The 19419-nt window shown below is 41.2% G+C and overlaps 2 protein-coding genes across 2 annotated transcripts; one reads left to right on the top strand and one right to left on the bottom strand.

Annotated features, from left to right (window-relative positions):
- The first annotated feature begins 251 nt into the window (after window positions 1–251).
- Window positions 252–10445, top strand: atrip (ATR interacting protein). The gene is made up of 16 exons (XM_070902077.1): window positions 252–588; window positions 1582–1664; window positions 2941–3111; window positions 3193–3305; window positions 3548–3807; window positions 4016–4121; window positions 4533–4703; window positions 5354–5603; window positions 6001–6054; window positions 6326–6504; window positions 7594–7730; window positions 7937–8028; window positions 8706–8792; window positions 8886–8964; window positions 9080–9301; window positions 10138–10445. The coding sequence occupies exons 1-16, from the start codon at window positions 252–254 to the stop codon at window positions 10209–10211; spliced, it is 2415 nt and encodes an 804-aa protein (XP_070758178.1). The 3' UTR covers window positions 10212–10445.
- A 600-nt stretch (window positions 10446–11045) lies between these two features.
- Window positions 11046–17487, bottom strand: trib3 (tribbles pseudokinase 3). The gene is made up of 4 exons (XM_070902079.1): window positions 16938–17487; window positions 14207–14485; window positions 13693–13985; window positions 11046–13350 (listed from the first exon to the last, which is right to left on the bottom strand). The coding sequence occupies exons 2-4, from the start codon at window positions 14483–14485 to the stop codon at window positions 12861–12863; spliced, it is 1062 nt and encodes a 353-aa protein (XP_070758180.1). The 5' UTR covers window positions 16938–17487; the 3' UTR covers window positions 11046–12860.
- Window positions 17488–19419: the final 1932 nt, after the last annotated feature.

A 19419-nucleotide genomic window follows, 5' to 3' on the forward strand; every position in this document is an offset into this window, starting at 1 on the left:
TCTGAATAATGTGGGAGGGCAGGTCTTAACATTTTTGAACATTTATCCATGACGCCTATTCTTAATCCAAAGAATAGCAGCAAAATTGTATTGTTCTTACAGTGTTGACACGAGACCACTCGTGTGGCTTTATGGATACTGGCCCGAGCTTAATAAATACAGGCTCTGATGCTACACCAACAACATTGTAGACCAACATTTGTTTGCAGCTGTTTAACCTGCCTGTCTCTTTCCTTTTCCTCCCCCACAGCATGAACTGCCCCCCCACCAAGCGCCTTCGAGGCCTGAACCAGGATGTAGCGACGGCGGTGGCCTTTGATGACCCATTTGGAGATGACGAGGACTTCACCCAGGACGACTTGGATGAGATTGACGTTATCGCCTCGCAGGCCATCACATCAGCCACTGCATCCGGGCTTGGGTCTAAACCAGGAACTAAACCGATGGAGTTGGCCCGTGGGTCCGCCTGGCCGCTGTCTGTAGGGCAGGGCAAATCTGTGAGCAGAGCCACAACCAATCAGAGCAGAGAGAACACGTTCGGTTTCAGCAACAGAGGGAATGCTGGTATACCAAGCAGAGAGCGTCTCAGTGAGTTCAGAGCAAAACTGCCTGCATTATCATCTGTCCTTTAAATTCCTGCTGATCGTTTTTATAAATCATTTACCAGTTTTTACTAACTGCATAATAAACACAGACTGTAACACTATCTACCACAGCCAGTGTTTAGGAAGCTACAGTTAAAGTAAGTCAAAGTACTGTGAGTGTTGTAGACTAAAGCAGCAGTGAAAATACATTCTGAGTAGAAAATTACTTATTTATTCCTCCACCGGCATCACATATTCCAGGACAGTGATTTCAGTGTTAAAACACATGCACGTTTATCTGTCCAGGTGCTGAATCCAAAATATTGTAACTGTGAATTCCAACTCATCTGATCCTGTTCAATTTATTTTTTATAACATTTATAAATGTTCGGTGTTTTGGCTCATTGTCTGGTAAAGAGAGTGTGTTCCTCTGTATGTGACCAAGAGCCAATTGGGGTTTGAAACGAGCAAATTTTAATTGCAGCAGATAACAGTGTTGTGTCCTTTGGAAGATGGGAAGATTCTGCATTTTTGTACACTGTTCCAAGAAGTAATGATAAAAACTGTAGAACCACTGTAGTCAGATCAGAATCAGAGTCAGAATCAGAAATACTTTATTGATCCCCGGGGGGAAATTGTACAGCACCGGTGCTCCCATTCCAGAGTAGGAAAATAGCATAATTTAGAACTAAAGGTATGTACAAAATATAAAAATAAGAAATAGAAAATAAAAAATATACACATTTACAGTATTTAAGTGAAGTGAGGTAAAAAAATATATATATATACAGTAACAATGTATATATATGTATGGATGTGTTGCACTGTAGTGTATAACTATATATGTATTGCACTATACATGTATTGCACTTAAACAATCACAATAAATAATGTCCTTTTAACAAAGATGTCAAAGTGAAGGTCAAACAGCGAATACAGTTCATGATAGTTTTTGTGTTGAACGTGTTGACAAAGCTCTGATGTTTTGTGTGTTCAGGTAACAAGCAGCAGCAGTTTGGGTCAGACAGAGAAGACTCCTACATTCTGCTGGAGGCTCAGCATGCAGAGCTAAGGAGGAAGGTGAGACTCACTTTATAAAACTTCAAAACAAAGCATCCATCAGACACACACAAGATCAGCAGGGCAGGTTTAGAAAAAGCAGCTGTTGCAAAACACACTAGAGGATCAGCACAGTGAACAAAACTACATAATCGTAACCGTGAATTCCATATTGAATTTTCACGTGAAATTCTCACATGAATACATTGTCATTTTCAGTTTTCGGTAACTTCATATTTTTGTTGAGCAGGACTGAGAGCCACAAACCAGTAACAAAACACGTAATGAATTATAAAAGATCCAGGAGAGAGTTATGCATAAGGCTATTCGTTAGTAAATCTTTACTAACACTATAATGTTCCCTTTTTGATATAGCGCTGCATGGTTCTAAACTATTTTCCTAACTTTTATAACATTTTAATCTCATATTCTACTTTAAGGTGGCTGTCCAGGGACTACAAATGAAAATAGCCTTTTGGCACATTTACTGCAATGTTTATGAATGTGCACTTGCCCTGTTAACCCCTTACATAATTTTGTTTCCCCTTAAGTAGGTTTAAGGTTGTTAAAATCATCTTATTCCACACTGTCTGGCGGTACCATATACAGTATGTTCTGTATCAGATAGTTCCAACTTTTAATTGAAGCTATATGATGTTTACACTGCCTGAAATATTAAAACCCAAAACTCCATGTTATTTTTTTATACCTGCACAACTCCATCAGATGGAAATGTTCTACGTGCCTTGTACAAAATTTACAGGTGTTCATTCAAGTTCATTCTGACATAGTTGGTATCTTTGTTAACTTTGGTAGTTCTACCAGAATTTTCAATAAAGCGCTGTGGGTTTAAACAGTGTTTGGTTGCACAGCCCACTGACATGCCACTGCTTGTTAAGGGTTTTTAAATGAATGAATAACTTCACTCTTCATCTGAAAAGTCCAATTTCTATAATTGATAGAAGTCTTTTTTTTTTTATTACAACACATATGCTTATGCACACATGCATTGCATGTTAATATTAAAACTTCTAACCCTGACCAGACAGCTTTCAGTACTTGACAGTGTTTGATACATAATGTAAAGATAACAAGGATTCGAGCAGTGTGAGGTCTTCCAAAGCAGAGGAGATTTACTATCAGTGTGGTTTAATATCAACTCATGAGTGACTTGCACCAGCTGAGAACAGAATCTGGATAAACATGTCCTGTGTGTGTGTGTGTGTGTGTGTGTGTGTGTGTGTGTGTGTGTGTGTGTGTGTGTGTGTGTGTGTGTGTGTGTGTGTGTGTTTATTAGCTGAAGGAGGTGGAGGAGGAGATCGTGCTGAAGAGCGGGGAGATCCGGGTTCTGAGGGACTCTCTGAAAGGAGCTCAGCAGGAGAAGGAGGCCCAGAGGCAGAAGCAGATCCTGCTAGAGACTGAGAGACAGAGAGAGCAGAGCGACAGGGAGAAAGAGCTCAACAAGAAGGTGAGGAGATTAAAAATAGACATATATACAGTGCATTTAATCCTCAGAATAACTTGATAATGACATCTTGTCTATGTTTAGGTTCAGTCTTTGCAGTCAGAGCTGCAGTTTAAAGAAGCGGAGATCAATGAGATAAAGACCAGACTGCACAGTTCAGACAGAAACAAGACGGTCTCTCCGCTGACTAGAAACAGGTCAGTCATCATCAATATTACTAACAATTCAGTATTTTATGTTATTTTTCTCTGTTTTATATAATTGTAAACTGAATATCTTTTTGTTTTGAACTGTTGGTTTGGACAAAACAACACGATTGAAGACGTCCCTTTGGACTCAGTAAACTGATTGAACTCAGGGGTCAGTCAGACAAGACCTAAAAGAAATGCTCCTCATCTCTAATCTGATAGGCTGTTCTCTCCTTTCTCTCTCCTCTCAGCCCTAAAGTGCTGAACTGTCTCGCCCAGTTGCATCATGGGAGCGGCAGCAGCTCCTCCTCTCCAACAGGAAATGGTTTCATCACCAAGGAGACGTTTGGAGCCCACATCCCCTCCAGAACGACACCGGTGAAGACGCCACTGAAGACACGGAGAGACGGTGGGGACAGAGGGTCGTCCAGCCGCAGATCTGGTGACAGACAGGAAGTGTCTCGCCCAGACCCCTTCCTGTCCGTCAGACCTGCACACCTGCAGCACCGAGGTCAGTCAGTCGATCAGTCTGCAGTGCTGCATCATTAGAGAGTTAATGGAAATAAATAACCTGCAACACAGTTAAATTAAATTCTCGTTGTTTTCCTGACAGGTTTCTAATTTTTAGTTTGTCAGCTAAAATTATTAAGATATTAGACTATTAGCCCACTCTTATTTGATTAATTAATCCATGTGTGGTGATCTGTGTTGTCCTCAAGGTGGCGTCCTGCTGGGGTTGTTGCTGCAGCAGCCTCTGTCTCCCAGCAGCCTCGGCCTCTCGCACCTGCTATCTATGAGTTTGAGTGACATAAACCTGACATCCAGGTAAACACCCTGAGTGTAATATGTGTAACAGACAGGATTCTAAAGGAAACACACCAGACTTCCTTTGGAAATCTTGCATTTAAGTCTACATCAGTCACTGGCAAAAAAAACATGTAAGACAGTAATAACACTCAAGACATTTAATCAAATGTTAGGCTGTGCCTCAGTCACCACATGGTGTCGCCAAATCTACCAAAACTCAAATCTTTATTTTATGATAGTATAAAATAACTTTTAATATAATATAGTAAACTAGAGTAGATAGTAGAGCTGAGTAATAGTAATGATAAACAACAGTAGCAGTAGCAGTGGTGGTTGTGTTACCACCAGTAGTACTCATTGCAACTCCAGCACAAAGGAGCTGAACTGAGACTAACTGATGGGGTGTTGTGTTGTATGTTGTGATTTCAGCGGGCTGTCAGCAGGTTTACTGCTCCACTCTGATGCTGCAGCCACCATCGGAGGCGGTGGAGGCAGAGCTCCCAGAGCTGCTCTGAGTCCGGTCCAGAGTCTGGCTGTAACTGGACTCAACATGCTGAGTCAGAGCCGACCAGAAGCTGCAGCCGGCAGCAGAAACAAAAGGTACTCTGCCTGACTGAGTTACTGCAGCTGCTCTGTTGAATCTTTATTAACTTTGATATCTGCTGCTCACTGAAGAATCCAGAACGACAAAACACTGTTAAAGCCAAACAGTGTGCCCTCGTGTGACCAAATGATGTAACAGCAGCACTGAACTGTTATGTATTAATGTAGATAAGATTTACAGAATCCCTTTTAAACTGTATGCTACATGTTACATGCTTATGTCACTGATATATCAGCCTGCACATTCAGCCCATAAGGCCTGTACACCAGTGAGAACCACTGATTCACCATATTTGAAATACACAGAATAACTAAACCTAAAAACAACAACAGACAGCAAACAACATAATATAGACCAGTGGTTCCATCCAGGGTGCCTTAAGGCCAAGATTTTTTCATGTGCATTTTTGTACTGTACATTACGGATGATCTTTCACCATTAAAAAAACAAGGTGACATTTCCATTAACTACATTTTTATGTTAAATGTTTTTCACACACATAAAACAAAACTGTAGAAATAAGAAATAAACATAGGAAACATTGACCACAGAAACATCTATGAAACACTGATATAGACATTTAGTGTGATTTTGACAACTAACTTTTTAAAAATCACAATTCTTTTGTTTGTGTTTGTGTGTGTAGGTCGTGTCCCGGAGCTGTCCTCCTCCTGCCTCTGTTGGATCTCCACCTGTCTCGGCTCTGTCAGGCTCTGGACTGCCTCCGCTCCACCTCTGATGGTGGTTCAAACTCAACTGCTGCCCGCTCGCTGCCAGCTGCTACCGCCGCTGGACTAGGGAGACCGGAGGAGACTGGCTTTACTGGTTTCAGCGTGGAGGACACTGGTTTGGCTGCTCTGAGGCTTCTCTACCTGGTGCTGGCCCACAGTGACGAGGTGATGACACCACAGTAACAGTGCAGACTCCTGTCTTTTTTTATTTAGGCTTTGTCCCCCCAATATAAGTGTGTCTTTCCTTGTTATATCATAAATACTTAAAAAAAAATCTAATTAAATAACAGTTGACACTTGACTTCGCTGTTACTTCATTTTCTCTCAATTTAATTGGCTAAAAAATAATACAAGTATATAGTAGTATTTTTGTTTACATGTGAGTTTACTTGCATACTTTCAATCGTGAAAAAACACAAATACACCAGGATCAATTAAGTTTTATCTGAATTAATCTTTAGTAGTGTTCATGTACAGTTTACAGAGCTAATGATCATCTGCTTGTTGAGTATTTTCTGAGTCTGCTGTTCTGCTGACCTTTGACCTTTTGTGATGCTCCCAGGTGTTCGAGGCTGTGCTGTCAAAGGAGAGTCAGAGCGGCGTTATGGACAAAAAGGTACAGACAGAAACACACACACACAATCTTCCACTTAACTCAACTTTATTATACTGTGTTTAACTTTATAAAAATATCCCTCCTCACCTTCATAACAATAGAGCATATTGAAATATCAACTTTGTGATATGAAACTTAATATTATTTGTGTTTGTCATAATAACGTGATGAGCTTAAAATCCTGGACAGAGGTTTGGCACTTCAAAACTTCCCCTTTTTAAGAAAAACATTTTCATAACAAACATTTCCTCGTCCCTACCTCTGGTCTTAGACTGAGCGCTCTGCTGCAGCTGTGGGTCTGTGCTCCCAGAATGCCTTGCTGCAGTCAGTGTTGCGGCTGTGCGAAGCGGGACTAGGCAGCGGCGGCTCCCAGAGGGAGGAGCTTGTCCTCAATGCCATGAAGACCCTGTGTGTTCTAATTGAGAGGACGCCAGACACACACACCGACAGGTACACACACACACACACACACACACACTTATAGGCTGTGTTTATTTTACATACATTCAGTTGTCTGCAAGAAAGAGAGAGAGACCAGTTACCTCACCAGCACCATTACCAACAACCAGCAGTCCGGAGGTCAAAGGTCACAGTAGATCTTATAGCTTTTTAATATAAATGTATGGTGACTCTGTTAAAGTAAAGTTTTACCAAATTGGGTTATGCATTAATTTTGTCAGACATCATGACCGCACAAGTCATTTTGAACTAATAATAAAATTGTTTAATAAATGTTTAATGCAGTCCTGGCCTTCCATAACGATGAGGAGGAGGAGGAGGAAAAGAGACCGACAGTCTTGTTTAATTTAGAAGACATCAGTCGATAATAAATTCACAAGTTTTCCACGTTTTCACACTGATGAAGAAGAAGAATGTGAAGGTGTCATGAACCGTCACCCACTCTGATTCACCCTTTAGCACACTTTTCTTGAATCCTCCAATTACATAGTAAGGTATACAAGGTTACACACACACACACAGATACATGATGCAACACTCACTTGGGAGGAATACTGCTGGAGGTAGAGGAGTGGCTGAGCAGGGAGGGGTGTGTGTGTGTGTTTATGACTTTTCCTGTCAATGGTTATATAATATCTGACTGTAAACTACCTGCAGGGATTTACAGTCAATGTTGTGACGTAACAGAAAAAGCTGACGAAACATTAAGAGCTGAAAAGTTTCTGTAAATAAGCTTTGCCCCTTGAACCTTATTAGTGCAGTTTGTGTCAAACACTGTGTAGACAGTCTTTTTCTTCAGTATTAATTATCAAGTGAGTCGGCCAGCGTGTCGTGGTCAGAGTATCGGCCTCAGAAATCCTGTATTGGTTCAAACTAATGTCTCTCTTTAGTTGTCAGAGTGATTCATCAAACAGCTTCTTCAGTCTGAGCAACAGTCCAGACACAAAAAGAGATTCTGAGAAAGTGCAACCATGATCTTGATGATAATGTTAAGTTTTTACCGGATGAGTTGATCCTTTCACTGTTGACTAGTAATGGACTAGTTTACACTGAGCCCATCTGTCTCTCTCTGTCTCTCAGGTTGCAGTGTGTGTTGCAGGTGCTGTGTGTGTGTTTGTCAGCAGACAGCAGTTTGCAGACAGTTTCAGAGTCTGTGTCTGTCCTCACGTCCATGTCGGACCACCAGACGCTGGCTCAGCAGCTCTGCTGTCAGCATGGTGAGGCTACAGCACTGTTACGGCAGTGACTTTGACTCGTCTGTAATTTAATGCCATGTATAAACTCAGTAGCCACTCTTATATATATCTCTTATATTATATTAATATTTTGTTTTATCTTAATTTTGCTTCAAATATTCACTCCATTGTTGAAGTTTCTGCTCCACATGATTTTAATAAACAGATTGGAATTGAATTTCTTTTAGACCCGTGTGTTTTCCTGAAGTTGTTCCAGTTCATCAGAACCAGATCAGACAACCCGGCAACTCACACAGACTGGATTCTACTGGACCTGCAGGTAACAGGCGGGCTGCATTTAACACGTACCGTATTCGGAACGGATGCTGCAACACTACGCTTCCACTGTAATCAATGAAACTGGCTACACCAGGCGTGAGAGCAGCGCATAAGTGGTGTGCATAAGTGGTGCATATGTGCTGCAGACATCCACTCCACGAGCGTTAAACTAGGTCAGTCTTCAATTTATATTTTTTACGCGAGGTGTGTGTGGTCCTATTGCACAGAAATGGGTCATAAATATTTTAAGTAATCATGCTGTATATCGGCTACGTTGCATCAAACTGGGCTTCCACTTTGGGGTCTTGATCACCCTGCCAGCATTTATTTTGCCGGTACCAGCTGGCGGTTGCCTAGTAACGTTATCCCTTACATGTAGATGTTAACTTATCCATACTACACAAATTGCTGTGCTCGGTCCAAAAACTGAAGACACAATCACTAAAGAAAAGCTCACCGTCTTGTTTTGCCTGTGACTCATGCAACACTACGCACGCCATGTTTCATGTTAGAAACAATTTATTTCTAATTTGAAGTATATTTGATCATAATTTAGTCAGAATGCTCTCTGTTTTCTGATCTCTGTTTGTGCCGCCCACAGCTTATATCTGAATATTTGTTTTAGTTTGATAATTTACAGTTCTTCTATTTTGGCCATTGATGTTTTTTGTGTCTCAGGTGGTTCGTTTGCTGAGCAGACTGATGACTCAGAGAGCAGAGAGCTGGACCACCAATCACCACAGCACCTGTCAATGTTACACTGAGGTGAAACTCTTTGACCCTCTGCTTTGTCTCTTTAAATTGTGACACTAAACTTTCTACACGAGCCTCTCAAGTCTCTCTCTCTCTCTCTCTCAGTTGGTTCAGACGGTGGTGATTGTTTTCCATCGTCAGTGGTTGGACCTCCGTGCTTCTCAGGAGCCGACGGACTCGACAGGTCAGTCACATTTCAGATTTAAAACACAAGGCTCCAACAGTTTTTTACACCCAACAATCTATCTCTAAAATCATCAATTACCACTCAGAGTTGTTTTTTCATGTTTTTCCTTCAGGCCTGGCCCCGCCCCCGCAGCAGTGCCCCGCCCCCTCATCGCCATGGTGGCGTGGTCCGGCGGCGTCTCTGCTCAGAGAGTGTCTGCTGCTGCTGCACTGGCTGCTGCTGCATCACGGCAGCTTCTCAGAGAGCTGCAGGCCGCTGCTGCACATGTACGACCAGGTGATCCCTGCTGTACGAGACACGCTGAGGAAGATCCCCGAGCTGAGCGAGAGCGAGGGTACACACACACACACACACACACACACACACATATACATATATACATATATGTACACACACAATGTTTTGAGAGGTTAAGATGCTGATCAGGGTTATACAACTATGCACCATGGACAGCCAGCTGTAGGTTTTCATTTCAACCAAACCCTGAGGCCTTTTCTCTTGTAAAAGTAAAACATGAAAGACTTAAAGCAGAACATAAATCCCACATTGCTGCAGCTTGTTTATTGGTTACATTTCTCCTGTCAGACTCAGATATTATCACTAACAGTTAGCATTTATTACACTGTTAAACTGTCTATTGGAGCTCTTCATCATGACATCCTGTGACAGCCGTGATTCTCTGCTGGTTGACAGATGTTTTGTTCCCAGGTCTGTTTCTGCAGTAAAGATGTTGGGAGACACTTTTGACTTCAATTTATTTCCATGTGTTTTCTTTCTAAAAGCTGTGTGATAAAGAGTGAGAGTTGTCTCTCGAGTTGATGTGGACTTCTTCTAGGAAAGCAATGAAGGGGTAAAACATTTCCTAAAATCCTTCATTTTGTTGTTTAAACCTTTTAAAGATGCAGGGTGACATTTAGCTGACTGAAGGTGGCTCCGGTGTTTTCCAATGTTGTAAGAGGCCATAAGGCATGAACAGCCCTTGTGGACGCCTGCCATGACTGAATTTATTAACTGATCCAGAAACACTGACTTTTATATTGATATTGTAATGGAAACTGTATTTAATGTGGCTCTGTCACATCACGGCTGATCCCTGATCAGGTCAGTATCGGTGCGTTCCCCTTTCACACTTCATACCAAAGTCGCTGCTTCCTGTTTCCTGTCTGTCAGAGCTGGCGTTGGAGGAGATCTGCCGCTCGGAGGGTGACGACACCGATGACATGGACACTGATGCTGGCTCCTGATTGGCCGCTGCCACTGACTTCCACCAGTGACCAATGAGCAGACATGAGTGACAGTTTACTGACTGTTGATTGGGTGTTTGAGACTAGGACAGAAGGGACACAGTTTTCTGTCAAACTTTTCTAAGATGAAGTGGACGTTGGAGAGAAACGAACGATTAGAGTCTGACTGAAGTGACGACAGAGTCACAGAGTTTATTCTATTAGCCTGACGCGATTTAACAATAAAACATGAAGGTGACAAAAAACTGCTGCTGTCAGAGTTCATGTTCTGTTTATCCTTTCTGTCTTTCTTCCTGTCTGTACTCCTCTTTAACAGTTTGGGCTGCTGTTACTTCTCTCTGGTTCACACCTTCATTTCATTTTTTATCAGGTACACTGGATACTAGGTCTGGGTATGGTCCCAGTCTCTTGCCTCTGATTAGTTGCCCAGCCACCAGCGGTGACTCCAGGATGTTATTGGTCCCAACCAAGAAGTAGTCTGGTACATAACAACACCCCTGACAATAACAAACAGTTGTTTTTTAGCTTCAGGTTTTGTGCTGGACTGAGGGTATAGCCGTTACAGACGTTCATGTTCTGCTTGTTCAACAGCTGTCTGATAAACTACTCGTCAGCCCTCCTTACTGGAGGTTTCACAACAAGCATTGTTGTCGTCAACTTGAGTAAAAGTTAATGACACTTTAGACCATCTCATTCTCGGCTCTGAGGTCACGCGGCTGCCTGCTTTGTGTGCGTCTGTTATTTGATGCCCTGCTGGCTACACGTCTTAATTAACACCAATAATAAAATGTTTCCTTAATTAAAACCAAACACAAACCAGTTCTGGACCCAACAGTTTGTGAAACATCTTTATTTATTCTCCAGCTGTAACTGAGGTCTGAACGACACATCCAGAAGAAGGCATCCTATCAGCTGGCTGCAGGTCTGTCGTGATTGGCCAGCTTCAGTCAAAAGGAACAGAAGACCTGAGTGTCCAGAATCATTTTAGTCCAATTATCTCAAGATTACAGCTTCATTATTTTCTTATTATGATTCAACACGTGGTGCTCATATTAGATCCTTTATCCCGAGATTTAATTCTTCTGTTAATGTTGACATATCAGAAATTGTTTTCTCATGATCACAAATTTAACTGTGCTGTTATTTTGGGATGATGGTTGATCAAAGCCACATTTGTCACATAGGAAGAAGACGAGGTGTCCCAGAATAAGCCTGCTTGCATGTAATTATTATTATTACAGTGATGAACATGTTTGTTATCCAGGGAAAATTAATGCCATGTCACAAGAGAACGATTAATAATTAAAAAATAATAATTATCTGACTAAATTTCAGGATTATGTTTTTTTAGAGCACCACAAAAACAGACTTTAGTAAATGAAGTTTTGATCTGAGATAACAGGCCTGAAAAATATTTTAGAGATCATTAAACTGGGATCATCAGAAAAGGATGAGACACTTTGATATTTTAAAGTCAGACTGAAGCTGAATTTAATGTCATTTCTCTGGTTGATTCTGTTGCTGCTGACTTTCCAACACTGACAGATCCTTATTTTATAATTCTAGGAAGCAACCAGGAAGTGTAAACACTGAGAGAAAGAAGCTGCGTCCCATTTTAGGCTCCGCCTCCTTCAAAGTCCACTTTTTAAAACTGACGGTGTGTTCAGGCGGTCTTCATCAACTTGGTAAATCAGAGACGATCATGTAACCAGGTGTTGAAGTGGATCAGTGAGTCCTTTAATACTGGGATGTAACTCTTCAAGAGGAACTGGGAAATTCTCCACTTTACGGGTTGACAAATAGCACCTGAACACACCATTAGTTCTGGTTTGTGTCAGGGACTGGTGGAACTGGTGACTCAGTGCTGAGGAGCAGGTTCAGACCTCGAGGTGTGGTCCCCGTCATAGACCACGCCCCTGTTGAAGGAGGCGGGGCTTGAAGTGAGACACAGCGATGGTGAGAGGAAGGCACCTGAAGGTCCAGTCAAGTAGTCCAGGATCAGACTGTCTCTGTAGTGTGTGTGAGTGTGCTCTTGTATGTCTATCTTTGCGAGGACCACTTTGAGTTTTGGACTGTGTCTGATCTTCAAAGGCTGTTTGAGGGTTCAGAACTGGTTCTGAGGTTAAAGATAGGGTCGGGGCTAATAAGTTGTGAAGTTTAGGAGCAGTGGTTATGCTACTTTATACTTCTACTCCACTACATTTTGGGAGCAAATATTGTACTTTTTACTCCTACATTTATTTGACAGCTTTAGTTACTAATACCTTACTGCAGATTTAGATTATAATATAAATTATCATATAATATATAATACAAAATTTAAATCATTTTTATAAATTATGATTTATTTTTGGGTAAGCTAACCTGCAGTATATTAAGTAATTAAAATTAGCTTCACCTTGACCAGCTGCAACATTAAAGTGATGTACACGTTAATGCATCAATAATTATAATCCAGTGATAAAATATATGATTCTGAAATGGGCTCTTCTGCAATATGAATACTTTTACTTTAAGTATATCTTTACTTTTACTTGTTACTTGAGTATTTCTACACTGTAGTATTACAACTTTAAGTAAAAGATCTGAATACTTCTGGATGCATTATATCAATACGGGTCCTCACAAGTATAGAAGTACAAACGTGTGTTAGTGTTTCTCTGTCCATGTTGGCACCACCTGGTCATCGTCCTCTTGTTTATTCTGTACTGTTTTTTGTGAGCTGTGATGCGTCTTGTGCATGTTGTGATGTGGCATGCAGGGATTGGTCAGCCACGGGTGCATAAGCAGCTCCGACGCCTCCAGCCTCTCAGCAGGCGACTTCCTCAGCATGCAGCCAATCAGACACTTGGCTTGCGGTGACAGCCAATCAGGCAGGCTAAAGGCCCCGCGGCGGATCTTGGCGAACAGCGCGGCGGGCTGCGTGTCCTGAAACGGGTATCGTCCAATCAGCATGGTGTACAGAGACACGCCCAGGCTCCAGATGTCTGCGGCGCGGCCCGAATAAGATCCGTTCCCATTGGTCAGCAGCTCGGGGCTGACGTAGGCGGGGCAGCCGTGTCTGTCCGTCAGAGAGTCGTCGTCATGGTTACCGTGCAGGAGGACACAGTCGTTGAGGCCTAGCAGAGCGAGATGCGTCCTGCAGAAAGAAAACCAGAGAGACCACGTTTATGATCTACTTAATGCACCAGCAGTGACAGCAGTAGTATCTGTAGTACTGGGGATAGTATTAGTATTAGTAGTTAAAATAATAGTACTGTATTTTTTCCTTTTTAAGGTTTCATCTGTCTCACTGCTGCTACTACTGATGTAAGCAGCATCATTAGCCGTGTCAGTACTATCCATAGTAATTTTAGGAGTATTACTTCTTGTAATACTCCTAAAATACCAATACCTATACCTATGTTACCTACACTTTCAGCGCTATCATAAGTATTGTTGACAGAGTTAGTAGTATTATCAGAGTACTTGTCAGTCTCACCTGTATTTGTCGGTGAAGACGAACCTGCGGAGCTTCAGGTCTCTCAGGACGACTCCGTGGCGATGACAGTGAGTCACGGCATTCAACATCTGAGTGAACAGATGCCCCGCCTCCTCCTCGCCCAGACGCTTCCTGTTTCGCACGTATGCGTGCATGTCGCCATGGTGACCGGGCAAGAAGACGTACACGTTGTCCTGGCCAATCACCACGTCCAGCAGGCTGCAGATGTTGTCATGATGACCGATCCGGGTGTAGGCAGCCAACCGCTCCTGGTAACCACGCAGAGGAAGCACCTGTAACCATGGAAACCAGGAGGGACGGTTAGGGTTACATGGTAACAGCTGCTACAGCTAAAAACTGCATTGAGTGTTAACAGTAATAGCAATATTATTAGCAGTATCGGTAGTATTTTTTGTAGTATCACAAGCATTTTCAGTATTAAGTATTTACAGTATTTCTGCAGTATCAACAATATTAGTATTTTCTGCAGTATCAGTAATATTGCTAGCTCTACCTGGCAGGTATATTGTTGCTTCGTGAGTGTGTGCTCGGCCCTGTAAGTCTCCTCCCCCTCGCAGCGTTCAAACAGGAAGTACGGCCCGACTCTGGATGGGGATTGGCTCTGGTTGGACTTGGGGGCGGGGCTTCTGGGCCTGAGGCAGGGTGATAGGCCGGTGGCAGGAGGGTGCAGAGCCAGACGGGCTAGTTTACATTTCGGTAAATTGTCCTGGGGCTCATCCAACAGCCGCTTCAGACACAGCTGAGACCTGGCTGCGATTACACCTTCGCTCATCTGTGATTGGAGGAGACAAGTGACATCAACTGGTTAATTAATACTCAGCTTTATTGTAACTGAGAAGCAGCTGCAGGTGTTTACAAAAGGACGGGGTTTGAACTCTTTTTTTTTCCATTCTTTATACGACTTTTTCTGTGAACAACACTGAATGTCTTCCAGGAGAGACTGTCTGAATATGTGCAGCATTAGAACCGTTTAACTTCTGCACTGCAGCGCCCTCTGCTGGTGACACCACAGCTGAGCCTCCTCCCTCCTCTGAACCCTCGTCTGTAAGGCTTTCACATACAGTAAGAAGACTTATATTCGTATCACATCTCTCTGTGTTCGGTGTCTCTGCTGCTCACATGTTTCACTGTCAACGTGTCTATAGGCTTCATGATGCAACTTCCTGTAAGCTGACAGACGCTTCAGCTTTCAGATCGTTGCATCAGAGCACAACAGTTTATAGTTTAAACAGGCTTTAAATACAGTCAACACCTACCACACACACACACACACACACACACACACACACACACACACACACACACTGTGAGAGTGAGTGTGTTTTTTCTGCAAAGTTTTTCTGAGCCTGAGGTCGCCGTGGTGACGCTGTGTGGAAACCTGCTGTTGGCCAATGCTGCTTTCACTCTGGTGAAACACCCAGAGTCACATCGTCACCGCGACAACGTCATCCCCCGACACACACACGCACACATACACACACAGAGTGAATCTGCGCTGTTTGATGTCTCATCGTCAGCTCTCTGAAACATTTCTCCATCACTTCATGTGTCAGCTGCAGTTTCACAAGAGACTAAACCAGATTCTACTGAGTTCTACTGGACTCTGTTCTACTGTGAAACTTGTCTGCTGAACTCTGTTTGACTGCACTGAACTGTTTATTCCTGAATCTGACTGAGACGGAGGCCTTGCAGAAAAGTTTCACTCTTGTCTTCACTGTAAATCTGCTCTATCTTACTTACTACTGCAATTTATTATTTATTCAATAATTTATTGAATCGTATGATGTACACAATGTTAGAAAACTGAAAAATGTCCAGGTTGATGTATTCAAATAACTGTCCAAAACCCAAAGATATTCAGTTTACTATCATAGAAGGTGAAGAAAATCAACAAATATTCACATTTAAGAAGTTGGAACAACTAAATTACTTTCACCTACTTTAGATATTTTCTTCTTTCACATTTTAATAGTAGTATTTCTGCAGTATTATCAGTATGTTATGCAGTATGAGTAGAATTTATATCATTAGTATTTTCAGTAGTATTATTAGCAGTATCAGCAGTATTATGAGGTCTTTTTTTTTTAGCAGTGTCAGTTGTATTTTGTAAACATCGATGGATTACTGTTAATAACATGTCGCAGAGCTCAGTCAGAAGTAGAGACACCTGATCACATTTGATTTTTTTTTATATATATATATTTTGTTTTTAGATTTTAATGTGAATATCTGTGATTACTGAGTCTGATTCTGTACTTGTTTTTATTATATCTAATCATTTTCACGGCGTTCCTGCAAATCAAACAAATCAAACTTCAACATTTCTGGAAGGTATTCTGTCCATTCTTGTAACCCTGTTTTAAATAAAGTTAAGCCTCGAGGTCCACTTTACCACCTGTTTGCCCAAGCTTTCCACCATCTTCATCAGTGGATGGAGTTTGCTCAGTTGTCATGGAGTCCGTACTGACTGAGTAGTCGTACTTTGACCAAACAATTCCAACTCAAGGCTCACCTGCTATCTTTTTCCCGCACGTTCAACTGTATCACAGTGTTCATCAAATCAGATCAAATTCTTTAAGCCACTTTAGGACAAGGAGTCCTAAAAGTTAAAACCATGACATCTCCATGACAACTGGACAACCTCCATCCACCGAGGAAGACCATGTGAAACCACTGAAAGCAACCAAAAAAGCTAGTAAACTGACACTGAGTCGGGGATTGTAGCGTCAAACCACAATAATGAACTCGGTTGTTGTCATCGTAAACTGTGTTTCAGTTTCAGAAGCTCTGCTGGACCAGCTGCTGATCTCAGGCCTTGGTGTAAAACAACTAAGTACGTGTACTCAAGTACTGCACTTAAGAACAATTTTGAGGTACTTGTACATGAGTATTTCCATTGTCTGCTACTTTATACATCTTAACATTTCAGAGGTAAATATTGTACTTTTTGTATGTAACACATAAAACAGGATGAACTTGTAAGATGGGATCATTTCTTCAGATGAGACAATGAAAAACTTTATTAAATTGTTAAACTACTCCACCTGGTGTAATATGAGGATGCTGTTCACACGTTAATGCGTCAGTACAAGTAATCCATTATAATATATACATTTACAACTGGCTGTTCTGCTTAATGAGTACTTTAAACACACTTGGCTGATAAAAACGACCTTTAAGCTACTTGCACTTCCTCGACCACTGCTCTCAGGTCAGTTTCTTACCTTGTGTTCTTCAGACAGACAGACTGGTCCGGACTGCTGGTCTACAGGAAACCAGTAGATCCAGTAGAAACCCCGTAGAGTTCGTGAGGAGCTGGTGGACTCTGTCTGTCTGTAGGGCAGAAGTTGCTGAAGACATAAAAACAAAAAAGGTTTTGAAGTTTTGAGCTCTGACTGGGACCAGCAGCGGTGATACTGGGAGAACTGGAGCTGACTGTCCGGTGATGACGTCTTTGTGTCCTTATTATTGTCTCGGTTGCGCAACCTGTCGTCAGTCAGCTGTTGTTGAGCTTCTTCCTCTTCTTCCTCTTCTTCAGTCTAACAGTGAAAATCAGCAACAAAAACAAACCGAAACTATTGATTAAAGAATAAAAATTAAACTTGTGGTGGTTGTTTTTATATGTATATCCGGGGCTGAAGCGAACAAAGCCGAGTCAACCCGAGTCCTCCTTTTCCCGTCCGAGGTCAAAGTAAATTAATCTCCGTGTCCCGGTCTGGTTTTAGATCCAGGCTGACCCCTCGGACTCCGGTCTGCTCTGACCCTGTTCGTCTCTAGAACTTTCAGCCGGACTGAGGACTCGCACCGACTCCGGGTCTGTTTGGTTACGTTGTTTCCTCCCGCGGTGTCGTCATCCAGCGGGGGGCGGGGCTTCGATGTTGCAATCTCGAGCCGATCATTCGTCAGAAAATTGACACGAGACTCAAACGGAGCAGTTTCGATATGTTTCTCTATTGAACAAAGTGAGAGGAGGAAGTACTCAGTACTAGTCTTTATTAAAGTTTATTAAAGTAATAATACTACAGTGTAGAAGTACTGTATTATAAGTAAAAGTCCTGCATTCAAAATATTACGTAACTGAAAGTGCAAAAGTATTGAGAATGTAAAGTGTGAGAATGTCCCATTTAAGAATCATGTATATTTTGTATTATATTACTGTATTATGATTATTATATATACATCACTGTAATCTTGCAGTTGGTAAAGATGATTTTATTCTGCTGGGCAGATTTTGAATCGTATCTTAAATATTGCATCATCTTTTATTTGCTAATTATATTTGTTAATATTTATGCAAAGTAACTAGTGAGTTAAAGTCAAATACATGTAGTGGCGTTTCCCTCTGAAATGTTGTGGAGAAGAAGTATAAAGCAGAAGTAAATGAAAATACTCAAGGATTTCAAAATGTAAATGTAAATGTATATAGTTAGCCTGGGTGGAAAGATTCAAACAGTTAGACCACATTTCTACAGAAAGCTCTTTCATATAACCAAAGTTTTGTATTTTCTAAGAAAGTATTCGTCGAGGTAACATTTGTTGATGAGTTTGTATAAAACCACTTTGTCGTTATTACCAAAGTAAGAGACTTTTAACCAACAAATTGTTCCAGCAGCAGACAACTGTTGATGGTATGAAGAAGAAGAACATATTTGTTAAATATATCATAGAGGCAGCACGGTGATGATGTCAGCGGCTGCAACAGTCAGATTTAATTTTAAACAACAGCTGCTTGTTTTATATAAGGAACATTTTTACATTATACACTGAAACACTGGGCAGGATTCAAAAGCCAAAATCACAAACTTTGTTGTAATGCCTTTAGAATTAGTTTGGTACTTTTACTTTGCACTTAGAACTGTGTCTGTGTTCGAAAGGTGACATACAAATAAAGTTACTTTGACTATTTGTTACAGCTTGAATGCGTAACAGCTGTGACAAGTTACAATCCCTCAAATTCTTTGACGAGACTGAAGTTCGCTCACGATGTACGAACCCTAAACACATTTCTGCTATAATGAAAGAAAAGTTATCTGTATTCCAGCTCATTTTTTCAATTATTTGTTTGTTTAAACTATTAAAAGTAATAGTAGTTGTCTCTGCAGCTGTACACTTTACATTATGACCAATCACTTACCAATGAAAGAGGAACATTAACAATAATCAATGGATATTTGATTAACAACTTCTACTTCTAACTATATTAGCAGAGTTCATGTTTTCTTTTAATAAAGGCCTTTCTCTTATTTGTACATCGATCATTTTAGTAATTGTAAACTATTTGTTACGCCTTGATTGAACTATCTTTATTGCGAGTAACAAATCAAATGTGTGCTTAAATATTAGCCCTGAATAAATATGGTCATTTGTGTGAATTCACAGGTGAAGTTCAGGCTACAAAGACCGAAGACGATCAGGTAAAAACATGGACACATGATGATGAAGGACACCAGACAGACTGAAATCAATTCACTTTAAGAAAAACAAGTAAATCTGTGCTGAGCTTTCATGACAAGTTCAACTCTGATGATCTATTTAATTTATCATTTAATGAACATAAATAAATTCTAAAATGTTGGGGAAAAAGTTCCACCCTCTAAAATGTGAGGATTTGCTTCTTTTCTGTGTTTTATATAATACTAAACCAAATATCTTTGAGCTTTAGACCAAATGATTAATCTATTAATCAAGACAATAAACGGTAGATTA

This window comes from Enoplosus armatus, chromosome 3 (genome assembly GCF_043641665.1).
Source record: "Enoplosus armatus isolate fEnoArm2 chromosome 3, fEnoArm2.hap1, whole genome shotgun sequence".
NCBI lineage: Eukaryota > Metazoa > Chordata > Actinopteri > Centrarchiformes > Enoplosidae > Enoplosus > Enoplosus armatus.